Consider the following 23,266-nt stretch of genomic DNA (forward strand, 5'->3'; position numbering starts at 1 on the left):
CCCCAGCCCCTGGTCACTCACCAGCCAGAAGGTTCTGGAGCCCCCCAGCCCTTCGTCACTCACCAGCCAGAAGGTTCTGGAGCCGCCCAGCCCCTGATCACTCACCAGCCAGAAGGTTCTGGAGCCCCCCAGTCCGTCAGTGGCCCCAGGGCTCAGCAACTGTGGTGGGGAACCCCCAGCACCAAGCTGGGGTGAGGCTGCTCCAGCCCCTGTGGGTGGGGGTCTCTGAGGGCCACAGGGCTGAGGAGGCTCTTGAGGGCCAATGGGATCAGTAAGGGGGGGGGCTTATAGGATCTGATGGAGCTGGTGGGGAGCAGGGGAGCTGATAGTGATGATGGGGTTAGGGGGGCTGGGGGGGCTGGAGGCTTCAGCACACTCTGTTTGGGAGAGGGAGGCTCCCTCCCTAAGTCATTTGCCCTCATGTCCAAACGAGCATCTCCACACACCTGGCACCCAGGAAAGGATTCCCATCTGGGGCCAGACTCCATGCCCCCATCCCAGGGAAGGGCTGTTTTCCAGCCCAGCGAGCCTGGCAGCTCTGGGACCCCATCCCCTCTGGGATCCCATCAACTCTGCCCTGTCCTCCTGTGCCCCCCAGCTCTGATTTGGAGAAGCCAGAAGATGGTGGGGGGGGGGCAGCTGAACCCTGACACTCCGAGCAGGATGTGTGACCCCAGGGAGTAAGGAATGTGAGGGGAATGCTGCAGAGGGGAATTGGGGGTGTCCTTTGTCTGGGGCAGTGCCCAGCTCGTCCCTCTGGAATGGCAGGGAGTGAGAAGGGGCTGCAGGAAGCTGAGCCGTGTGGGGTCTGGGATGGGCTGAGGGGGAGCCGGGAAAGGAGGGGGGCACTGCGGAGGTAAGAGATGCAGGGAAATGGGAGGGATGCAGGGAAATGGAGGGGATGCAGGAAGGGATGCAGAGGAAGATGCAGGGAGGGATGCTGGGAAATGGGAGGGATGTAGGCAGGAATGCAGGGAGGAATGCCGGGAGGTGCGAGAGGTGGGAGGGAAGCAGATGGGATGGATGGGAGGTCGCAGGCAAAAGGGAGGAATGCAGGGAAGGCTGCAGGGAGCCAGGAGGACTGCAAGGAGACGGGAAAGATGCAGAGGGAGAGGTTCTCAGAGGGTTTCCCCCTCCCCAGAGCAGGATGCTCAGGGGGATGAGACGCACAACTGGTGCCCAGCGCTGTTCCACACGGAGCCAGAGGGAAAAGTGAGCCAAGGGTGGCTGGGCACAGCAGGCAGCACAGGGGAGAGGAGGAGGACGGGTCTGCAGGGAGCTGGACAGACCAATCCTGCGTGGAGAGAGCAGGAAACCCCCGCTGTTCTCCCCCCATGAAGAAACCTCTCAGTGCCCAGCAGAGTCATTTACAATATATACTGTATATTTATTATAATTGCACCAGCTCACGGCATCTACAGCTGTACTCACAACCCAGAGAGAGAGCGCACGCGCGACAGGAAAATACTGAAGTATTTCTACAGAGTATTTGTTCCAGTTGGCTCCCTCCGCGGCAGGAGACAGAGACTGTAAAAGAGGAAGACTGGAATTTTTCCCTGATGTGCTGGCTCATCCGCGGCGCCGCTGCAGGCGGGTCTCGGGATTTCGGGAGCCGCGGCCCCGGGGGCTGCAGGGCTGGGGCTGCGGCCACTGGTAAAATAACCCCCCTGCCGGTGGCTTGGGTTGGGATGGTCTCAGGGGACACCCCCCATATCCCAGTCTGAGCTTCCCCGTGGGGTGATGGTGGGGACAGAGCCATGGGGTGCCTGGGGGCTGCGGCGGCAGCGGGTGGAGATGGGTGGGATGGATTTCGGAGCTCAGGGGTTCGTAGGGATGCTGAGGGCACTGGTGTCCTCCAATCTCCCGAGGCCCAGGGGGAGCAGGACCCTTTGTCTCCTCCTACCATGGTCACATCCAGAGCTGCCGCCCTGCCTGGGGCTGGCAGGTGGGCACAAGTCCCCTCCTTACCTGTTCACCCCATTTCTAACACTCTGCTTGTCTGGGCACCACAGAAGGTGGCTGGTGGCTTTGCCAGCTGGTGGATGGGATACCCAAGGGCTGGCACCCATCATGGCCTGGGACTTTTGTCCAAGGGCTGGTGAATCCTCAGCCTGTGGCTGAGCCTGTTTTCTCAGCATTCCAGATTTGGGAGATGACCCCAGTGTCCCTCCTCTCACAGCTCTGCCCTCCCGGGGGCCTCCGGTTCATCAGGCCACGGCTAACGAGGCTGTCGCATCACAGCTGAGCCCCTGAGCCCGAGTCCAAAGGATGACCCGGCCCCGCCTGGCTGCAAACCAGCGCCTGCAAACCAGCGCCGAGCGGGACGGCCAAAGCCCGGCTTTTCATCCGGGGGCAGCGGGTTAATCCGGGCAGCTGCTCTCCCACCCAGGGAGGCTCATCCCCATTGTCCTGCTCCAGCCGTCCGGAAAACGCAGGGCCACAAGGATTAAACACCAACCGACTGCCCCGGGGGGCCAGGGCTGTCCTCGGCGCCCGGGGGGGCTATTTTTTTTTTGGGAAATCAGCAAAGTCCTGCAAAAGCGGGGCCGCGGGCCAGGCCCGGGACCCTCCTGACTCTCTCCTTCCATAATTCAGTCTAAAAAGGGGCTGCTCAGCCCCAGAACAGGGGGGCCTGGGGGCAGCCAGCCCAGAGGTGGGGTCCATGCCAAAGCCAGAGGATGGCTGGATGCACCCCCAGGGATGGGAAATCCCCTGCCCAGCCCTAGGCCTTGCAGCTCCCTCCTCCTGGGGGTGACAACTTGGTGTCCCCCCAGATTGGGTGGGATGGATGGGTGCTAGGGCCAGCTCCTGAGCTGGGATGAGCAGCATTAACACATAGGTGGCCCCCCTGGATCTCCCCACTTGGAAAGAGACTTGTGGGTGCTGCTGGCTTTGTTCATCCATGGCTCGGCATGTTCTCAGGTCTGGGGGAACCCCAAAGTGTTTTATGATGCCCCCAGCCCCCAGGACACTGTGGGGACACTTCAATGGGGAAAAGCAGGGGCTCACCTCTGGTTGGCATCACACCTTCCAGCTGAGCCTGCCACGGCCCCCCACCCCCCTCCCCGGGATATTCTTGTGCTAAAAAACAGTCAAACCAACCCAAAAAAGCACAGGGAGGGGTCCCGGGAGGCCCCGAGCCACCCCTACCCACTCGCCCCAAAGTCTCTGCTGAGCGTTTGTTCCCTCGCTCTGTGCTCGCCCACCCCACCCGACCCCGCCCCGGCACTCGCAGAAATAAGAAGACATCCTCCCCTTCCCCATCCCGACCCCCAAAACACCCCGGAGCGGGGAGGGAACCGCCCCTTCCATGGGCGACTGCAAGGACCCCTTCCAGTTTCCGTCGGCGCTTTCCCCCGCCGCCAAGGTCCGTCCTTAGCATCCCCCGGCTCTTTTCCACCTCCCCGGTGGTCCCGTCCCTTCTGGGGGCGCAGGAGGCATGGAGGGGGCAGAGCTGGGGTGCCGGGGGGCTGCGGCCGGGTGCCGGGGGGGCTCAGAAGCCGGCGCTCTCCGAGCTGCTGCGGCTGTTGTAGCTGGGGCTGCGGCTGGGGCTGCGGGAGCGGCTGGGGGGGCTGCGAGTCCGGCTGCGGCTGCGGCTGGAGCTGTAGCTGTCGTAGCTGCGGCTGCGGCTCCGGCTGTACGAGTAGGTGCTCAGCGAGCTGGAGGACGAGGGGCTGGGCCGGTAGTAGGGGATGGGACGCTTGCGAGCACTGCAAATGGAAAAAGGGATCTGAGCGAGGCCCCCGGCGGCAGCTCGGGGAGGGGGTCCAGCACTGGACCTCCGGCACGGCCAAGCATCCACCCAGGGAAGCCGAGCATCCCCGCGACCAGGCTCAGACCGGCTGCGGGGCGTCAGGATGTGGCCACCCGACGTCACCTCCCCCTCCATCCATCCCCTTCCTCCTTCCCAGCCTCCCCCCCCCCCCCCCCCCCCCCGGGGTGTTAGTCCTGGATTAGGCAGCGTCNCCCCCTCCATCCATCCCCTTCCTCCTTCCCAGCCCCCCCCCCCCCCCCCCGCCCCCCGGGGTGTTAGTCCTGGATTAGGCAGCGTCGAGGGCAGAAAGTGAGCAGGTTAATGTGGCCTTTGTGTTTCCCAGACACCAAAGATTGAAAGCTGCTGAAAAAGAGACGTTCGGGATTAGCGGGAGGCGAGCTGCGGCCCCGCCGGCGCCGGAGCGAGAGGAGAGACACGGGAAGCACGGGGGCAGTGGGAATGGAGGCCACGGGGGGCAGAGACATCAGGAGTCAGCCCCTTGCCCCCTCTCCCGGCCTGGTGTTAGTGGGACCAGAGAGCCACAGGCACGGCCTGAAGGCAACCGGGTGCCGAGGGCATCCTAAGGTGTGAGGAGACATAGAGGGGTCTGGGAGGAAGAGGAGGAGGAGGAAGAGGAGGAGGAGGAGGAGGAAGGGGGGAGGTTACCCTGGGAGCCAGGCTGGCGGCGATGCTCTCCGAGAGGGACCTTGGGATGAAATGGAAAAGGAGAGGTTGGCATCACTGAGGTAGGACCATGTGATGGTGGGGGGATGATGGGAACTGGGGACAGGGCAGGAGGGCAAGGAAAAGCCCTGGGGGTTCTGGCTGGACTATGGGGCAGGCAAGGGGGGCTGGAGGTGTTTCCCCAGCTGCCCCTTCCCCACAGCATCCTCTAGGCCTTGTAGGAATGGCTCTGCTCCTTCTGAACCCCAAGCAGATTTGGGTCTGCCATCCCCACCCATACCAGGGATAATGGCAGGGATGGGGGGGACAGTCCTCACAGGGATTGCAGGCTGTGTCCTCCAACTGAGCCCTGCCATCTCCCTGGGGACATCCTGGCAAAACCAGGATGGAGCAGGAGGGATGGAAAACCAAACAGTGGTACCCGGGCTGGGAAAAACCTTCCTCTGGGCTGGGAGCAGATTTCCCAGCCCATTTTCTTTCCAGGGCATCCATTGGGAAGAGCTGCAGGGAGCCCTAACCCATGGGCTCTGCAGTATTGCTCCTGTCCTTCCTCCTGTCCTCTCTCCTGACAACTCCAGTCCAGCCCAGGCAAAACAAAATCCCTCCCACAGTGAGGCAGAGCTGATTTCTGAAAATCCAGCCCCCTGATCTCCCAGCTGATAGCAGGAGAGACAAATAGGTCAGGAAGGAGGTAATCTCGGCTCGGCACAGCCCCGCTGCCAGGGCTGCATGTTAACGAGGTGCTACATATGCACACAGTGTTTTGTCTGGCATGAAATATTGCCTGTCTTACAGCTTGGGATCCTGAGGCAATAGGATCCCAAGGAGGAGAAACCGACTTTCGGAGGGCAGAGGAGAGATGTGATTGCGGATGTGCGTCTTTCTGGAATATGCACAGCCGGATTAAAATTAATTCCTGTTTTCATGCCTTGAAATAGGAAGAGATCAGAAGGTCGTAGTATTGGAGGCAGTCTGGTTATCCAGCTGTCTGGGCCAGCTGATTCACCCGGTCACCCTCAGGGTTATCTGTCCATCAGCAGAGCTGCTCATCCTTTTGTCCATCCGTCCGCAGGTCTGTCCATCCACCCACTCATTCATCTATCCACTCATCCATTTGTACATCCATCTATCCATATGTATATCTGTCTGTCCGTCCAGCCAGCCAGCCATGCATCCATTCATCCATCCGTCCACCCATCCATCCACCCATCCACCTGTCCATCCATTCATCCATCTATCTATACATCCATCCATCCATCCGTCCATCAATCCATCTGTCCATCAATCCATCTGTCCATCCATCCATCTGTTGCCTGTCCATTCCCCCACCCACGCGCTCTTTGGGGCCGGCTGATGGCAGAGCTCAGCCCTGGGATGTGCCAATGGACATGGCAGAGCCTTTGCCACGTTCCAGGACCCACCTCGTGATCCTCCTGGGCTCCATGAAGCTGGGGGAGTCACGTCTCCTCTTCCTGATTGGGGAGTAGCTCCTGGAGCGGCGCCGGGCGCGGGTGGGATCGGGATCACCGTGACGTGTTCGGGGCTCGTTGTCCTTCTCTCTACACCCCGAGGAGGAGGAGGAACGTCAGGAAGTGGGCTGGGATCCCGGGTGGGATCCAGGGACACCCTGTGACAGCAGCTCTCTGCGGCAGCTGACACTGCCACCTGGAGCTGGCTCTTCCAGTGCCATCAGCAATGACCTGAGACCCCTCCCCAAACCCCAGGAGAGCTGGGACCACCATGAGCCACAGATGCTCCCTGAGCCCACTGATGGCACCCGTGGTGTCCCCTGGGCCCACTCATGGCACCTCTGGTGTCCCCTGGGCTGAAGTCCCCCCCGGGTCTGACCTGCTGGCGGGTTTTTTCGGCGAGGGTGATCGGGAGCGGCTGCGTCCTGCTCTCTTCTCCCGGGAGCGGGAGCGGGATTTGGAGAGAGAGCCACTGGAGCTCCAGGAGCTGCTGCGCTGGCCCGGGCTGGGCGAGGGGCTCTTCCTGCGCTCCGACGTGTGCCGGGAGTGCTTGGCCGAAGACTCCGAGCTGCTGTTGGGCCGGCCCCGGTGGTGCCTCTCCTTCACCCTGTGAAGGCAGATCCCAGCACTGCCTCATGTCTCATCCTGGCTGGCAGGATATCCCCATGGGAGCCAGAGATCCCAGGTTCCCACAGAGAACAGTGGGCACACCTACATGACGCCAATTTTTGGCTGGGCTACATCTCTGGTTATAAAGCGTGGGGTGCCCATGCACTTGGGATCCTGCGTCCTGTGGGATGCTGTAATTCCACACAGCCATCCAGGCACTGCCTTTCAAGCTGGCATAAACCCTTGCAGGGATGATCCTTCCCACAGTGAGCTAGCACTGACCCACTGTGGCTCTTCCCTATCTCTGTTCCTGTCCCCATCCACAACCTAACCCCCGTTCAGTAATCCTAACCCAAACTCAAATTTATTTATTTTTTTCCAGATCCCCTTCCTCCTCCTCCCCCATCCCCATCATTATCCCATGTCTGTCCCAATTCCTGTCCCCATCCCTGTCCCCATTCCCATCTCCATCCCCATCCCCTGAGCATCCCAACCCAGCCCAGGTCCCCAGCTCACACCCCAGAGCTTCCCTTGGATGGACCCAAGGCTGCACCCCAAATACCACAACCCAGCTCCCATATCCCATCAGTGATCACACGATCCCATCCTGGGGTTCTTCGCTTACTTCTTCCCGTGTGCGCCGTGGTTCCTGTCGGGGCCGGGCGGCGGGTGGTAGGGCTGTGATCCCGCCGAGCCCTCCGAGTCACTGCTGTAGCCGGGCGGGCTGAGAGGAGCCGGCGGGGGCTCCCGGGGGGCCGGGGGCCGCCCCTTGCTCTGGCCGCGGTGTCGGGAGGGCGGCGAGGCACTGCGGGAGCGATGCCGGTGGCCGTGCTTGCCCCGCTCCGGCGTGGGCGACCGGGGGCTGCGGGCACCGTGTCGGCCCCCCCGGGCGCGGGGGGAAAGCGGCTCCGTCCTGCCGTGAGCCCGCGGAGAGGGGGACGCCGAGGCCGGCCTCTGGCAGAGGGGGAGAGAGAGAGAGAGAGAGAGAGAGAGAGAGAGAGAAGGAGGGGAAGGAGGAAGAGGGGGGGAAGAAGAGAAGAAAGAAGGAGAAAGGGGATTTTAACGGGGGGCGCCGGGCCGGGGGCGCAGATCACAACGTCAATGCACATCGCATAAGGCAGGCTACACAGACGCTACTCTGCACCTTCCTCTCGCCCTCAACAACGTGGGTCATGCAAACCTCCGCATGCAAAACGCCAAAAAAATATAACTCAACTCAAATCGTAATAAAAAACCCAAAGGAAAGGGCGGGATGGGAGGAAAATAAATAAATCCAAGAAAACCCCCAAGTCGTCAGGGAGGGAGAGCTTGAAGGGAAAGAAACACCCCCCCCCAAAAAAAAAAAACAAAACACCTGGAGAAGGGATAAAGCAAACCCTGGTGCCCGCCCGCCCCCACCAAGAAAGGGGGAGAGAAAAGAGGGGTAAAACCCAAACGAAGGGAGGAAAATGGGGGCAGGGAAAAGAAAAGATGAGAGGAGGGAAGAGGGGCGGTGGGGGAGAGTAAATCAGACTGAGCCGAGGGGAAGGGGTCGAACCAAAGAGGGCTGGAGGTGATGGGGTCTGCTCACACAGAGGCATGCACATATATAGAGATATATGTTCCGATACGTGTAGTTTTTATCGATAGTACGGCTTTCGGCTTAAAACAAATCCAGAAACGAGGAAAAAACGGCACAGAGCGACAATGGAGGGCAAGGCAGGGGAGGGGGGGCCGGGGACGAGAAGGCAAAAAAAGAAACCAACAGAAAAAAAGAAAGAAGAAAAACCATCCAAATCAAATCAAATTAAAAAAAAAATAATAAATAAATAAAAATAAATAAATAAAAAAACAAAGCAAAACTTCACAAATGTCCTCGTTACTGAGATAAACGAATGTCTCTGAGCTCTTCCTGGGACACGCATTGAGCTGTTAGCTGTGACTCTGCAGGGAACTGCTAAGTCCTCATCAGCACTCAACACAGACTTTGCTTTCTGCTTCCTTTTTTTTTTTTTTATTTTTTCCATTATATGCTTTTTTTTTTTTTTAAGTCCCTCTTGGTTAACATCCACTTACCAAAAAAGTGGCATTTCCTCCTTTAGTAGGTAAGGTATGAAGAGAAGGGAAAAGCGGGGCAATATAAGTGCATCATTAGATTCACAAAAATGCAAGAGAGAAAGAAAGAGCGAGAGAAGGAGGAGAGACAGAGACAGAGCCAGAGAGAGGAGAAATAAAACAAACCAACTCACTTCTCCTACAGGGAGGGAAAACCCTGGGCCACCACTGTGGCCAAGCCCCGAATCAGGCTCTCACCAAGAGCTGAGGGGGTTTTGTCTGGCTCTGGGGCCCCCAAATATCCGAGATCCTCCGAGCCACAAATGCTGCCTGGGTGTTTTCCCCATCTTTGCAAACATCACTAGACCAAAAAGATGAGTGGAAACAGCTCCTGCACCACCAGTCCTGACCAAGCTGGCAAACCCCTGGCCTTAGGGTCTCCTTTCCCCAGCCACAGCCCAACATCAGGTCCTTGAGTATCCCTGGAAGGCTGAATCCTGCACAGGGAGTCCAGCCAAGGGGATTGAAGAGGGTTCGGGGGGATTGGGGTGGTGCCAGGATTGTGCCACCACACCCAGGGCCGCTGACCCCAATTCTTTGCCATCCCCATGCCCCAAATACTTCTGGTGAATCCTCGAGGATGAGGTTCTCTCTACACTGTGTCCTAGACACCACTTTTCTCCCCCCGAAACAAGCAGGAAGGGCGAAGGGGTGGGATTCTGGGGACCACCACAAAGATGCTGCAAAAGGGTCACAAGACCATTTGCATCCCTGAGCATCCCAGACTGCTCCACACCCCACCTCCTTGTCCCCATGGATAAGCCAACCCCTCCAGCCACAGAGCAGCAAGCTGGAGCCAAAATGAGAGGATTTGGATTTTTTATTAAAAAATCTGTTGCTGTTGCAATGGCTGCAGTGAGGGGGGAAAGAACAGGGGGGGTTAAGCTGAGCCCTTTCCCAGCCCCATGTCCTAGCAGAGGAAAATAAAAGCAGAGAAGATGAAGTAGAAGAAGAGGAAGATGAAGAGAGAAAGAAAGGGTTTTCCTCTTTCCCAGGGCAGCATTTTGGTGCCAGTTGGCCATGCTGTGGGGTGTGGGGCTCCCACCCAAACCCTGCAGTCTCCTGCCCAGGCGTGCAGGAAGGCAATGACAGTAAAAGCATCCCAAATAAACCCAAATCACCAAAGACCCATCCCAAAAGGGAAAACACACACTGGGCACTTGTGGGGATGGGACATCCAGGGCTGGGATGCCATCCCCTGCTCCTGGGCAATGCGATGCCCTGGACCTGCCTCTCCACAGACGAAGATTTCAACCTTTCCCCATTGCAGCCTCCCAGTATTTTTCCTGAGTTGGGTTTTTTTCCCCCATCACGACCCAAAGAGGGGTTAAACCCACACATCTCCCCAAATTTCTCAGGTTTTGCCCCATCCATTCAACCCAAACCCCCCTGTGCCCACTCCCACCCCTGGCCACTGCCTCTATTTCTCACTAATTACGTTTGCCTTCGTTACTGGGCCACTAAGGGGGGACTCAAAGGGAGCAGCCCCTGCATGGAAACGAACACAAATTCGGAGGGCTGAAAGACACAGAAATGCATTCTACCGACAGCACGAGGAGACGGGGAAGAGAAAAGGGGGGAAGAAAGAAAAAAATATTACGTGGACAGGGCAAAAAAAAAATATAAATTAAGAACGTAAGAGAAGAGCATGGCTTTGCAGCTAACTGGGGAAAACCATACAAATCAAAACCAAAAAAAATCATATATAGCCACCAAAAAGAGACAAAATGAAAGAGAGACAGAGAAGGAGAGCGAGAAAGAAAGAGAAAGAAAGTCAGAAAGAAAGAGAAAATAACATTAAATCAAGCTACGGTGCTTTTCAACAGGCTCATCTGCAGAAGTGAACGTGCAGAGGTGGACGAAATACCTACCTTCGGATTGGCAGTGACAGGAATGCAATAATAAAAAAAGAAAACAATAATCTCCACATTTGGAGGGCAGAATGGGAAAAAGACAAGGACTCTTTAGTACGGTGATCCAGACCCCTCGGCTAATCCCGTTTGCTCTGCTTAGAATTTTTTTTAAATTATTTTTTAAATTCGGTCTCTTTAGCTTTTAATTTTTTTGTTTGTTTGTTTGTTTGTTTGTTAGGGTTTTTTTTTGCTTTTCAATGGAAAGGCTGTGGCCAGGATGGCCACGGGGGGAGTTGCTGGCTGGTGTCTGTAACCCGGCTGCAGTTCAGTCTTAAAAAGTCACTCTATAACATGGCAAAGTCCCGGATAACATGCAGGGAAGGCGATGGATGGAGGTGGGACACGGCGAGGGATGTTGGGTTGTGTTGGCCCAAAGAAAACCGGAGAGAAAGAGGGGCTGGAGGGTGCGTGTGGGCAAGGAGGAGGAGGAGGAGAGACCCAGGAGGAAGGCTGGGAAGGCAGCAGGGATGGATGGAGACAGGACTGGGTATTTAAAAGGGAAGGTAACACCGTGCAGCGCCCCGGGGCACCCCTTGCTCCCGGTGGCTCTGGGGGTGCTGAGGGGGGACACAGCCCATCTGGGGGATGGGCTGAGCTTTTGGGGGTCTGCAGGAGATGGGAAAGGAGCTGGGTGCCAAGGATGCTCAGCATCCATCCTGCTGGGATGCAGGATATGGGTACTTGGGTGTGGGATGATTGCAGGGTGCTCGGCTAACCCAGCACCCAGCAGCCTCATCCTGCAGCCAGGGAGGAAAACCATCCCCACAGCAGCAGGATCCAGCTGAGGACACGGGACAGTAGCCAATTTGAGGAGGAAAAGGGCAATTCTCTCCATGAGATGGAAACAAGCCCATTTCTTTTGCAGTGGAGGCCTGCTGGGTTCTCTTCCCTTTTAAATTCCTTGTTCAAACTATAGAAAATGGAAATACAATGTTCAGTGGTCGTAAATATTTAGAAAACACATCTGGTTTTTGGGTTTGGGTTTGTTGTTTTTTTTTTTTTTTTCTTCTCCACATTAACACACACAAAAGCAAAAAATTCTAGAACAACACGACGACGACGGGGGGGGAAAAATGAAAATAAGAGAAATATATATCGTTTGCATTTCTGTACATCACAAGGGAAAAGAAAAGAAATCATGAGAAAGGAAACTAAAACAAGGGGGCGGGAAAAAAAAAAAAAAGCACGTTTCATTGCCCTTCCCTCCCCCTCATCCCTGCTTCTGCTGAGCAAGAAATGGAAGTGTATATTACCGTTTGGGTTTTTTTCAAATGGGAGGCTAAAGAAAAACACAGATGGGATTAAAAAGAAAAAAAAATAAAAAGTAGAAACCAGAGAGAGAAAGAAGAGAGAGAGAGAGAGAGAGAGAAAGAGAGAAAGAGAGAAAGTTGTTGGAGAAAAGTCCCGCTGGTGCCAGAGAGCCAAGGGAGCTCGTCGGCCTGGGCGATGCTGGGGGGTGGGCAGGGGGAGAGCGGGGCGAGCCGGGCGCCTGGGGGGCTCCCGAACCCCCCCACACCCCAGCCAAAACCACAGGAAAGAAGAAAGCAGAGAGGTGCTCCAAGAGATGGGCTGGGTGCTGGGTGCTGCTGGGGGGTGCTGGGCTGGGGAGGGTGAAGGGGAGGTGGGTATAGGGCGGGGGGCTCCTGGCCCCATTTTCCGGGGTGCCCCTGGCCCTGCGGGTGTTGGGGTGTCAGCACAGGGTGCTGCCAGCCTGGCAGTGTCCCCACAGCACCTCACCATGGGAATGAAGTTCCCTGAGGTGAGTGGGGATCTGTGTGCCCCCCAGTAGTGGAGTCATGCAGCACACTGCCTTCAGTCAGCTCTGCCTCCAGTCCCTGTTAGCCAAAGCAGGCTCCTTGCCATCCTGGCACTGGTTAAACTGGGGCTGGCCCTCTGTCCCACAGGATTAGGGACAGACCACTCAGCACTTGAGTAGCCCCACGGGTTTCACTGGGACATCCCAGGACAATGAGGCAGAGTCAGGGACACTTAGCTCCAATGTCACCTGCCATGGGGACCCTAAAATCTGAGCATCCAGCACCAAATCCCCTCCAAACACTACCCTGGCCAGACTGGGTATTGGAGTCCTGAGCACTGGTGTCAGCCCCTTGGCACTGGGGAGGGTTTGGGCTGGTGGGGAAATGAATTTTCCAGCTGTACCCATTTCTTGGCTGTCTGGGCTCAATCTCAGGTAGGTGCTGAGCCCAGTGGTGACCCTGGCAGTGTCGCTGGCCTGCCAAGCCATCGTCTCGGGGGTGACATCTGCAGGGCAATGTGCGGCTTTGGGGGAGGGATGATTTGTTGGCTGCCCTGATCCTTGCCCCGAGATGACGGGCTGGCTCCCCCAGGGAGACCGTGCACCCGGTGCAGGGTTGGTGAGTGCATCTCCCCCGTGTGCCCCGACTGGGCAGGGCGGGGAGCCGAGCGAGTGGGGAAGGAGCGGAGAGGAGAGCAGGGGGGCAGTCCTGTGGAGGGAGGAGGGGAGGGAAGCGAAGAGTGATCCAAGAAAAGCCTACGTACATCCGAGGGCTCCGGGAGCGGGGCGCCGTGGCTGTGGCGGCCGTTCTGGGCGCTGCCCTTGTGCCCGTTCTGGTGCGGCGAGGCCGAGCGCTGGGGCGAGGGCGAGGACGGGCTGCGGCTGGAGCGAGCGCTGCTGCCTTTGGGACCATCCTGCCGGCGCTTGGGGCTCAGCCTGCGGGGCACAGCACCGTGAGCCGCCGGCACCCCCGGCCCCGAGCTCGGCACTGCCCTCCGCCCGGCAGAACAGCCCAGGCTGCGGGGCAGGCTTCGCCAAAGCCAGAAATGGGGTGAGAATTGGTGTTTTGTGCTTTCTCTACTCAAAAATTGAACCCCCGCCTGAGATTCTCCCAAACCCTCCAGAGGTTCTGCAGCACCATCCTGTTCCTCTCCACCCCCCCAAAAGGGTTCTCATCCTCGGGACACCTCTGCCACCCTCCTCCTGTCCTCCATTCCCAAGGGTCCTCATCCCCGGGACACCTCTGCCACCCACCTCCACAAAGGTCCCCATCCCTGGGACACCTCTGCCACCTACCTCCTGCCCTCCACCACATCGGGGTGCCCACCACACAGACATCTCTGTCCCTGCCCTCCAGCCCACATCGCGGAGACTGGGGGGCTGTTGGTCGTGGGCTGTCCCGGGCTGTCCCTACCTGCCGGGGGATTTGGAGCCGCTGTCGTCGGAGGAGAGGGAGGCGCTGTGGGAGCTGCAGGAGCTGCGCCGGTGCGAGCGCCAGGCCGGGGACTCGCTGCGGGACCTGCGGAGAGGGCGGCCGGGGCCGCGGGGGGAGGCTGAGTCTCCCCTGGGGCACGCGGGGGGGGGGCACAGCACCCCGCTCCCCCCGCCGTCCCGGCCCCTCACCTCTTGCGCTCTTTGTTTTTCTCTTTCCGTTTGTTCTTGGGGCTTCGGGACCTGCGGGAAGAGCTGGAAATTTCAGGAGCAGAGGCAGCACCTGGGGGTGGCTTTCTCAGCCTCCCCCAGAGGCACTGAGGCCGCAGGAGGAGCGAGAGGAAGAACCTGCATGGTCTGGAGCTGGAATTCATTGAGATTCAAAGCACAGTGGGGATCCCAGATGGTGCTGGGAGGATCATGGGGTCAGGTGCCCACTGGTGAGGTCAGGCAGGAGTGGGTGGCAGTGGGAAGGGGGGGCCTGGCTCTGCTCAGCATCCTCTGGGCTTGGGTCCGTTGTCACCCTATACTTGCCTCGTCCTGCATCAGTCCCCTCTGAGACCCTCTGCTTTCCCAGACACCCTTTGTCTGTTTTTCACTTCTTTCACCCTAGAACAGCAGTGCTGCCAGAAGGCATCTGCAGAGTAGGGCAACAGCCAGGGTTTGTCCTGGCCATGGCTGCCTGGAATCTCCCTTTCTCCTCTAGGGGACATTAGGGGCCATGTGGGACCCCACAGTCACCCAGAGTGGCCCTGTGCCATGCCCAAGGGTGGAGGACACACAGCAGTGTCCAGCCATGGGATGAGGGGGTCCATCACCATAAACAGAGGGAGAGGGACAGCAGGAAGGCAGAGAACAGGGGATCTCTGGCAGGGGAAGCTGACAGCCAGCACCGGTGGCAGTGGGGTGGCTCCCAGCAGACGTCACTCTTACCTGTGTCTTCTCTTCTTCCGTGACCCTGACTCAGATCTGAGGGATGAAGAAGAGGCAGAGGTGAAGGAGACACACTGACCTGGTCAGCTGGGCAGCCCCAGAGGATGGGGACAGGGACAAGGGTGTTGCCCCAAGATGGGCTGCTGGATTGGGCAGGTGACAGCAGCTGTGAAGTGGTGATGGCTTCATAAAGAGTCATCAGCATCCATCCTTATCCATGCCTCAATCCCACCCCAGCCCAAGGGCTTGGGCAGTCACCAAACAGCCCCATGGTCCCCAGTCATGCCTGATGTCCCCAGCCTGCCACGGTGTCCATCCTACCTGTCACGTCTGTGTTTCTTTCCAGTCTTCTTTTTCTTTTCCTTGCGGATGGGTGAAGAGCTGTCGCAGCTGGGGGGAAGTGGGTGCCCTTGAGGGACGAGCAAGGGACTCCCCAGCCCCATCCCTGTGGCCCAGGGGAGTCCCACTCCCAATGCCCCCCCACCCCCCCACTTCCCTGGACCATCCCACGGGATGCACAAACATCTCATGGAAGTTATTTCCTGGGGGATTCGGGGTTGGTGACAGAAAGGGACTTCTGGCAGAAGGGCTCTGGATGCCTTTGATGCCAGACTGCTCAAATCCTGCTGTGTCTCATTGCCACCTCGTGGGCTCCACAGCCTCCAGCAGGAGACAAAGTGACCAATTCCCACTGGGATTTCAGAGGGGGACAGTGGGTTGTGGAGGCCAGCCCATGCCCCCAGGCTTGCAATCCCAGCAGGAACCCCACAGTCCACCCACCCACCCAGCCCAGTGAACACTCACCTGCGCTCCGAGCCAGGTTTCCTCTTTTTGCTGCCATGGGAAAGGCAGAGAAAAAAAGGGACATTAGGGACAGCATCTGCCCAGGCAGCCAGTGCTAGCCAGGGAGGGGACCAGGGGGTAGGTGGAGCCAGACCCTTCACAGAGCCAAATCCTGCCCTGCAGCAGCCAGCTCCTTCCCCACACGGACCAGTGCATGCATGAGGTGTGTGCACACGTGTGCGTGTTGCAATATCAGCACATGCACATGCATTGCACCTCTTAAGGGTGCATATTTGGAGGGGCGCTGACCACCAAAGTGGGAGAACTTGCCCCGTCAGAGCCTGGGGAAAGGCTGAGCTGGGAGCAGAGCTGCCCTCCTGGGAGAGGGGACAGCGCAGGGACAGCCGGGGACTCACCGGCTCCGGCGGTGACCTGATTTCTTCTTCTTTTTCTTCTTGGGGGGAGGAGAGGTAGAGCTACTCGAGCGCCTTTTCAGCCTGTGGGAGACAGCATACAGGGTCGGGGGAAGAAGGGACCAGCTCCCTGGCCTCTGTATCCCTGCACGGGGATACCGTGCACGCCCGATTCCCGAAATCCCCGCGGACCTGTACTCGCGGTGGCCGCTGTCCTCGCGGTAGCACTCGGCCGAGCAGTCGCACTGCAGCAGGCAGCCCTCGCCGTAGTCGGGATACTCCACCGCGTACTCCTCCCCGTCCGCCCCGTGGTGGTTTTCTATCACGCTGCCAAAGGAGGAAGTGCGGGATTAATTCGGGGAACCCCGTTCCCTGTCTTCCACCGGCTGGGGGGAAGCCTAGGGCAGCCCCAATGCAGCTGCAGCGGCTGGGGGACATCCCCTCCAACCAGTCCCAGAGGACTTGGTCACATCCCTTGAGGTCCCCACACAGCAAAGCCCCGTGGTGGGGGCCTTCTCAGGGTCTTCCTGGGGCTCCAGTCCCTGCAGAGATCCCCACAGGGCTGGCACAGGGACACCACGAGGCTCAGGCCACCTTCTCCTTGCAGGATCCAGCCTTGGCAGCGTTGGGAGCCCCTTTTGTGATTGCCCAAGTGCTGGGGCTGAGCTGGAGGCTGGATCAGCCCAGGTGGGTTGGATAAGGGTAAGAAGAGCTGGCAGGAAACTTGGGAACTCAGCTGGGAGCTGCCCAGGATAATCTGGGCTTTGAGGCTGGTGCCCCAGGGTGCCACCTGCTCAGCCCAGGAGCTTCAGGCAGCTGATGGTTGATGTCCCCACCTGGCCAGGTGAGGAAGGGGTTATCATACCTTGAGCCATCAGGGTCTCCTCTCCCTCCTGAGTGACTTCATCAGCATTAATTTTTCCCACTGCCATGGAAACCAGCGTGAGGTTGCCATTGACTACTGGGGCTGTGGGCAGGGCTTGGCAGAGGTCTGGCAGCTGGACTAGGAGGGTCCTAGGAGCCCCTGCCCAATCTCTCCCTGTTATCTCCACCTCCCTGGTCCAGCTGTGCCATCCAGGAGCAGCATCAAACCCCACAGGGAGCCTCTCCTTTGCTCTTGGGGGGATGTAGGACATGTCACCCAGGGAGGGATGTGGCCATCCAGATGCTCTGGAGGGAACCGTAATGGATGGGGCCATGCCTGGAGGGTGCTCAGCACCAAACCAGCCCAGGTGTTTGCTTCCCAAGGGAGATTTGCCCTCGGAAACCTGATTTGCTCTCCACCCCTCCCATCCTGGAGGTGTGCAGCCAGGGACACTGGTGGAGAAGTGCAGCCCCTGCAGCATCAGTCCCTTGGCAGCCTGGACAGTGCCTGAGTGAATGGATGTCCTCAGCCCCAGACCAAATCTGAGAGCAGCACGTGTTGGCATCCTTGGCCACAGGCAGGCCACGGGCTGTTTAACCCAATTAAAAATGTCTTGGAGCGAAACTGCGCACGAGGCACCCTCCTCCTAATCACAGGCGATCGCTCAAGCGGGTCTCGGGCTCCCCTCTGCACTGCAGCCATGGCTTTCTGGGTCCTCTCCAAGTGACTCCTGCTTTGGCCATGCCCCAAGGGCAGGAGCAGCCTTTCAAACACCCACCCAACCATGGGAAGTGGGGGGGAAGGAGGAAAAGAGAGAAGCAAGCGGGGATAATTCCCTGTGTGTGTCTGCTCCGCGAGCAGGCAGTGCTCCACACCAGAGCCTGCTGCCAGCATCTCACCCATTAGCTGTGCTCAGCGGCTCAAGACCAGCTTGTGCTGCTCCAATTATCCCTCCCTGCCCGGCACACGCTTGCCTTTGTCTGTAATCCCACCAGCTTGTCCATCAAGCAGTTCTCCTTGGGGACTGGGCTGTATCACCGGGCTGTGCACATGGAGACGGGAGCTGGGGGAGTGCAGAGAGCAAAGCCAGGGACTCAGGTGGTCATGGCTTTTGCTCAGTGCCTCGGTCTCCCCTGGGGAGTTATGCAGATGATGCTGAGCTCTCACCTCAGCTTTGAAATGAGATCAGCTGGTTGAGACTCACAGCCCCGGCAGCCAAGGACCGAGCTGTAAAAGCCCAGAGAGGTGCTGGAGCAGGACCAGCCCACGAGATGTTCTGCTGAGCACTCTCCCAGCCACCACAAGGGATGAGGCTCCTTATTTAAAGCTTATTTAACTCCCTTGTCCAGCCTCTTGATCTCTCAGAGACCTTTGGCACCCAAGACATCCTCCTGCTGCTTGAAGAGCCACCTCTTTTGAACCCAGCTCCTACCATCCTCCTTCAAGCGCCTCCGGCTTTGCTCTCCTCCGAGCAATCCTTTGCTGTGAGACTGCTCCTTCCAGCTCAGCACTATTATTTATAGCCCTGGGGCTAATCTTTAATGATTACCCTTCGTTTTGCAAAACCAAGCCTGTAAAGGTGACAGCCAGGGCTGCCTGGGTAACCTTAACACACCCTCAGCTCCCCAGGTGCTCCTTACCATGCCAGCCCTAACGAGCCTGCCAGGAAGATGCCCTGGAGATGACTCCTGCCCCCACCAGCAAAGGCCACTTGTTAACACCTCAGGCTTGATGCTCTGTGACCTGGGAGGGTTGGTTTTCCCCATCCATTGGTTTTTTCCTGCCTGGAGAAGGACTCTGAATGCTTCACGCTGCCCCAAGGCCATGCAGCCCATCCCGGGCAGGGCACATGCATCTGTGTCTGTCCCTGCCTGCTGTGCCAGTGGACTGGTGTGAGGAAGGCTCTCCCTGCCACCACGGCTTCCCTGCCTCCCCCCCCGCCCTGATTTCCTGACCCTAATGAAGCATTAATATTCAGTGAACCTGCACTCTCTATTCCTGTCCCAAGTGACCTGGTTTCCAGGCTGATGGATGGTGCACGCCAGGCCAGCCACGCTGCCTGGGCCATTAAGCATCGTGCAGATAAATCATCATTGAGCCGGGGCGGACCCTGGTGAGGATGGGGACAGTCCTGTGTGGGGCAGGAGGAGCAACTGGCACGTTCCCAGCAGCAGCTGGGCTGCTTTGGACACCAAACCTGAGCTCCAAACCCCTCTCAGGGCAGATGGGGGCCCCCAGGACCAGGCAGCATGAAGAATGATTAGAAGGCAGAGGAACAGGGCAGGAGCTCCTTGGAGAAGCTTCTTTCTTGGGGCTCCTTGGGGTTACACCAGCCTGATGGAGACACAGGCTCTGGATCTGTCCAGAGGAGGAGCAGGCTCAGCCCTGCCTGTCCAGCCTGGGCCCCTTACAACAGAAATTATTATCATTATTATTAATTATTATTACTGATAACAGTAATATTTCTAGGGTTACAGAACAGCAGCCAACCTGCTGAGCCATTGCCACCCGGGAGAGGCCTCTCTGGGATGAGAGACAGGAAGGACGCACAGATGAGCCAACTGGGAGCTCTCTCACTCACATTTGGCGCCCATGCTGGTCCTCCCTGGTGAGCACACCTTCCTTCTCCATCAGCATTTGCCGAAAGGTCCCCACTTTCTGCCGGATCTCCTCTTCGGAGTACCTGGATGGGCAAAGACACGGTCAGAAAGCTCCAGCTGCCATGGCTGGAGCGTGGGCTCCCCATGGAGCTGCTGGTGACCTCCATACCTTTGTCCTTTGGGATTGACACATGGCCCAAAGGGCTGGTCAGAAGGAGATGTGGCATGGTGACAGTCATCAGGGCTTGGAGGAGAGCGGGATCTCTGTTTGGCCCCCTGCCACCACCCTCTATGCCCTCCTCTCGCCTGCCTGCCCCTCCCAGAATTGCTTGGCAGAGGAAGGGACGTCAGAAAGGGGTAAAAGAAGAGGATGACCATGAGGTTGCCATTCCCCATTACTGTCCCAGGCTTTGGGCACATGCTGCCACACCCTCTCAGCAGTGCCAGGGGTTCAATCCCAGGATCTCCATCCCACCACGAGTTTCCCTCTCTCATCCCTGCGCTGTGCCGGGGCCCGGCAGCCGAGCCAGCTCTGCGCTAACGCTGAACGCTGACTCAGGCCACTGCAGGCTTATTAACGAGAGGCACTAATCACTTTGTCCCTGGCATCTGGGAACAGCCACGGCAAACCACGGCACTCCAGCCATCCCCAAGGTGTCCCTGGGAAGGGATGGGTGACAGCCCTGGGCGGGTGGTCCTGTGCCACATCCCACGGCCGCACAAGGGCACCTGACATCCTCCCTGACTACAAACATCCCAACCTCCTCGACTGAAAACATCCCGATGGAGGGATGTTGTGGAGAGACCCACAATGCTCCTGGCATCATCCCTGAGGACAGGGCAAAGAGAGAGGGACCCTGTGTGACCACCATGCTGCCACACTGGGAGGGAAGGGGTCAGGCTCTGTGTGTGTCCTTGTTCTCACCCTTCTACAAGGGCTGTCGTGACCCACCGTTGCCATCACATTCCATCAGTATTGCTGTTACAAGACCAGAAAACTGGGTATCACAGCCTGGCCGAGCCCTCTGGTTCCCAAGGCTGGCACCTCACAGTGCCCATGCTGGGGACAGTAATGCCCCTCACAATGCTGGGGGTGCCCTTGGGTGCCCTGGGTGCAGAGGAGCACGTGGTATCACCCACCCTCCCGCAGTGCCCGTGAAGGGGAACAGAGAGAAGAGGGGAATTAATATTAACAAGCTCATTTGCACTGAAGGGCTCTCATTAATTGCCCAGCCGGACTCCACGCAGGAGGAGGGCTGCTAACAGGGCAAGGAGGCAGCCTGGCTGCTTCCCCTCACCTTGTACCTGGGCATGGGGGGGCCCCAAAAACAGGGCAGCACCCTCAGATGCTGCTCTGTCCCACAGCCTCAATGGCAGTGTACCCAGCTGGGCACGGTGTGATCACCCCACAAGGATGAGACACCAATCCCGGCCATCCCACAGCCATCCCACGGACATCAGCTGGCCCATGGCAGCAGGAACATGTCTGCCTGGGATGAGCATTTGCTGCAGCATATTAAGAATGAGGCTGATGCTCTTGGAGAGGGGACATGAGGCCAAACAGGAGGTGACAGATGGGCCATCATGGCTGGGCCTTTAGCAAATCTGCGGGGGGAGGCCAGGGTGAGGCACCCCCCAGCACCTCCAGTGCCTTCTCCATCTCCTTCCCTCCTGCATTCCTCTGGTGCTGCTTATAACCTCGTTAAAGGGGTTTTGCTTTTGCATTTAACATATAGAGTGGGTTTGGGAAAGAAAGAAAAAATGCTGACACTTCTTTTCTGGACAAGGAATCCAGCCTGCAGGCAGGGAATAACGGTGCAGGCAGCCTGGAGCGAGCTACAGCGCAGGCAGGAGGAGCCATCCGCCTTTAAGGAAAAAAGGGAGTGCTTAAATCCCTGCAAAACCCCCTCTGCTGACACTCACATCCATCCCGGGGGCCCTGTCCCTGTCGACAACTCCCCCTAGGCCACGGTCAGGATGCAGCTCCCAGGCCAGACAGAAACCTTGGAGGTGGAACCTTCCTATGGAACCCTCCCAGAGAACCCCTGCGTGGAGGGGAAGAGCAGGGAGAGGATTAACCAGGTTGACCAAGATTATTACTGTAATTATGTTATCATTTCGGCGTATCGCCACCATCGTCGTTATTAATAGCCTTAATAACAGCAAAGCAATTACAGCAATAACAACAATACCAGTTGCAGCGTTGCTCTTACCCACTGTAGTAATGATACTACCAGTAGTAAGAGCCCTAGTAGAGTGGGGGAACCCGACAGGAGGCTCTGGGCTCCCCAAAGCGCCAGGTCAGCCTTATTTATTTCCGTAATGACAAATTAGGCACAATCATTATTCCAGTCTGTGTGAGACAATTTAATTCTAGGTCACGCTTGCACTCTTAATGAAAGCCTTGGCGAAGCCTTCCCTCAATCCATTTTCCTTCTCCCCAGCTGGTACCAGTCCCCATCTACCCACGTGTGCCAAAGAATTTGCTCCATCCATCAGGTTTTAGTGAGTTGTCAGGGGGAGCAGGATGTTTGACCCGTGCCAGAGCTATGGGGCAGCCAGCAGCATAGCCATGGGTCCATCTGGTAGGGATGAGGATCTCCTCGCTGGCCCCCCAGCCTCTCCTGCCCACCCAGGCAGGAATGTTCTCCAGCCCCTTGCATATTCCCCCAGTCCTTTGCTTCCCAAGGGGAGAGCAAAGGCTGGGGAGAAGCTTGTGGTGCTTGGCTGTGGCATTGGCGGGACAGAGGGGGTCCTACTACCCCAAAACTGGAAGAAGAAGGAAGGTGGGACAAAAAAAAAGCACCAAAAGAGCCTTTCCTGGCACTAAACCCCTGATCTCCTTCATCTCACCAACATAAAAGGCAGAGGCAGATCATCTCCCACCCCAGGCATGGGGGGCACAGGATGGGTGGCACTGATGACTTGCACAACCATGAGCAACTTTGCTCCTCCTTCCTGCCTCAGCTTTCCCTGCATGACAAGCTGGGAGCCCAGATTTCCAAGCAGAGGGGCCAACCTCCAATAGGTGTGGATGCACTCCTAGGCCTGAGTTTCTTGGAGGCATTTCCCTCTCCCCTACCAACCCACCAGTTCACCCCAAAGCTGTTTGATCCACCCAAAAGTGGATTGACTTCCAAATGGGCACATTTGCCACACCCAGGTATTTTTTAAAGGGGAAGCACAAGGTGCAAGCGGGTCACAAGGACCCCATTCCCAGTTCCCCCGCCACTCACCCCTGCTCCTCCATCATCTCCTGCAGCTCCATGCACTTCAGCTCCACCCGCCGCTTGCGCTCGTGGTCCAGGATTTCCCGGTGAGCCTTCTTCACCATGCTGGGCTCCACCAGCCGCACCTCCTCCTCACCCTTGTGCCACGTTCCTGAGGCGCCGGGCTGGGAGAAGCCGTTGGAGGCTTCCTGGGGCGAAGGCACATCGGCCCCATTGTTGTAGAGAGCCATGATCACCTGGGAGGGAGAGAAAGAGTCGGGGGTCAGTCCTTGCCCTGGTTCCCCTCCCACCCCGTGAGGGCAAGGGGACCCTGCCAGGACCTGAAGGCAAAATTTGTCTCAAAAGCAGGTTGGTGGGGACAGTGACTGGGAGATCTTCCTGTGCCTTGCCTCAGTTTCCTCATCCACAAAGCAAGGCTGGGGTTACTCCCATCACCCTGCCAAGAGGGCTGACTCATGGGAAAGAGAGAAGGATGTTCTGCCAGCCTTGTATGGAAAAAACCTTGCAAAGTGTGGGACCCAGGACTATACAGCAGCAGCAGGATAGGTGGGCAGGGGTCCTTCTGAGCCCCACAGACCCCACTGTCAGCCAGTGTGGGTTTGGAGCAGGGATAGGCAACCATCCTCACAGCTCTCTGGGGACACCCCAGGCACTGTCCCCACTCAGCAAAGGAATGGACCTCAGATATCCCCTTGCATTCTGCAGCTGCACTGGCTGGTTCAGATGCAGCCG

General features: G+C 58.0%; 1 protein-coding gene across 1 annotated transcript; it reads right to left on the reverse strand.

Moving 5' to 3' along the window:
- Positions 1 to 3,398: 3,398 nt before the first annotated feature.
- Positions 3,399 to 22,768, reverse strand: SRRM3 (serine/arginine repetitive matrix 3). The gene is made up of 14 exons (XM_017828970.1): positions 22,541 to 22,768; positions 19,286 to 19,387; positions 16,032 to 16,166; positions 15,843 to 15,923; positions 15,448 to 15,477; positions 14,965 to 15,033; positions 14,644 to 14,679; positions 13,903 to 13,953; positions 13,694 to 13,798; positions 13,044 to 13,215; positions 7,142 to 7,470; positions 6,287 to 6,514; positions 5,860 to 5,997; positions 3,399 to 3,710 (listed from the first exon to the last, which is right to left on the reverse strand). The coding sequence occupies exons 1-14, from the start codon at positions 22,762 to 22,764 to the stop codon at positions 3,494 to 3,496; spliced, it is 1,917 nt and encodes a 638-aa protein (XP_017684459.1). The 5' UTR covers positions 22,765 to 22,768; the 3' UTR covers positions 3,399 to 3,493.
- Positions 22,769 to 23,266: the final 498 nt, after the last annotated feature.

This window comes from Lepidothrix coronata, unplaced genomic scaffold (assembly GCF_001604755.1).
Source record: "Lepidothrix coronata isolate B3197 unplaced genomic scaffold, Lepidothrix_coronata-1.0 Scaffold154, whole genome shotgun sequence".
NCBI classification, from domain to species: domain Eukaryota; kingdom Metazoa; phylum Chordata; class Aves; order Passeriformes; family Pipridae; genus Lepidothrix; species Lepidothrix coronata.

What these genes read in the sequence shown, in the direction of transcription:
- SRRM3 (XM_017828970.1), bottom strand. Translation starts at nt 22,764, where the DNA reads ATGGCTCTCTACAACAATGGGGCCGATGTGCCTTCGCCCCAGGAAGCC. An exon ending in GAGATGATGGAGGAGCAGGG is followed by an intron (nt 19,388 to 22,540) that starts GTGAGTGGCGGG and finishes TTGCCCATCCAG; the next exon opens with GTACTCCGAAGAGGAGATCC. An exon ending in TCAGGTCACCGCCGGAGCCG is followed by an intron (nt 15,478 to 15,842) that starts GTGAGTCCCCGG and finishes TTCCCATGGCAG; the next exon opens with CAAAAAGAGGAAACCTGGCT.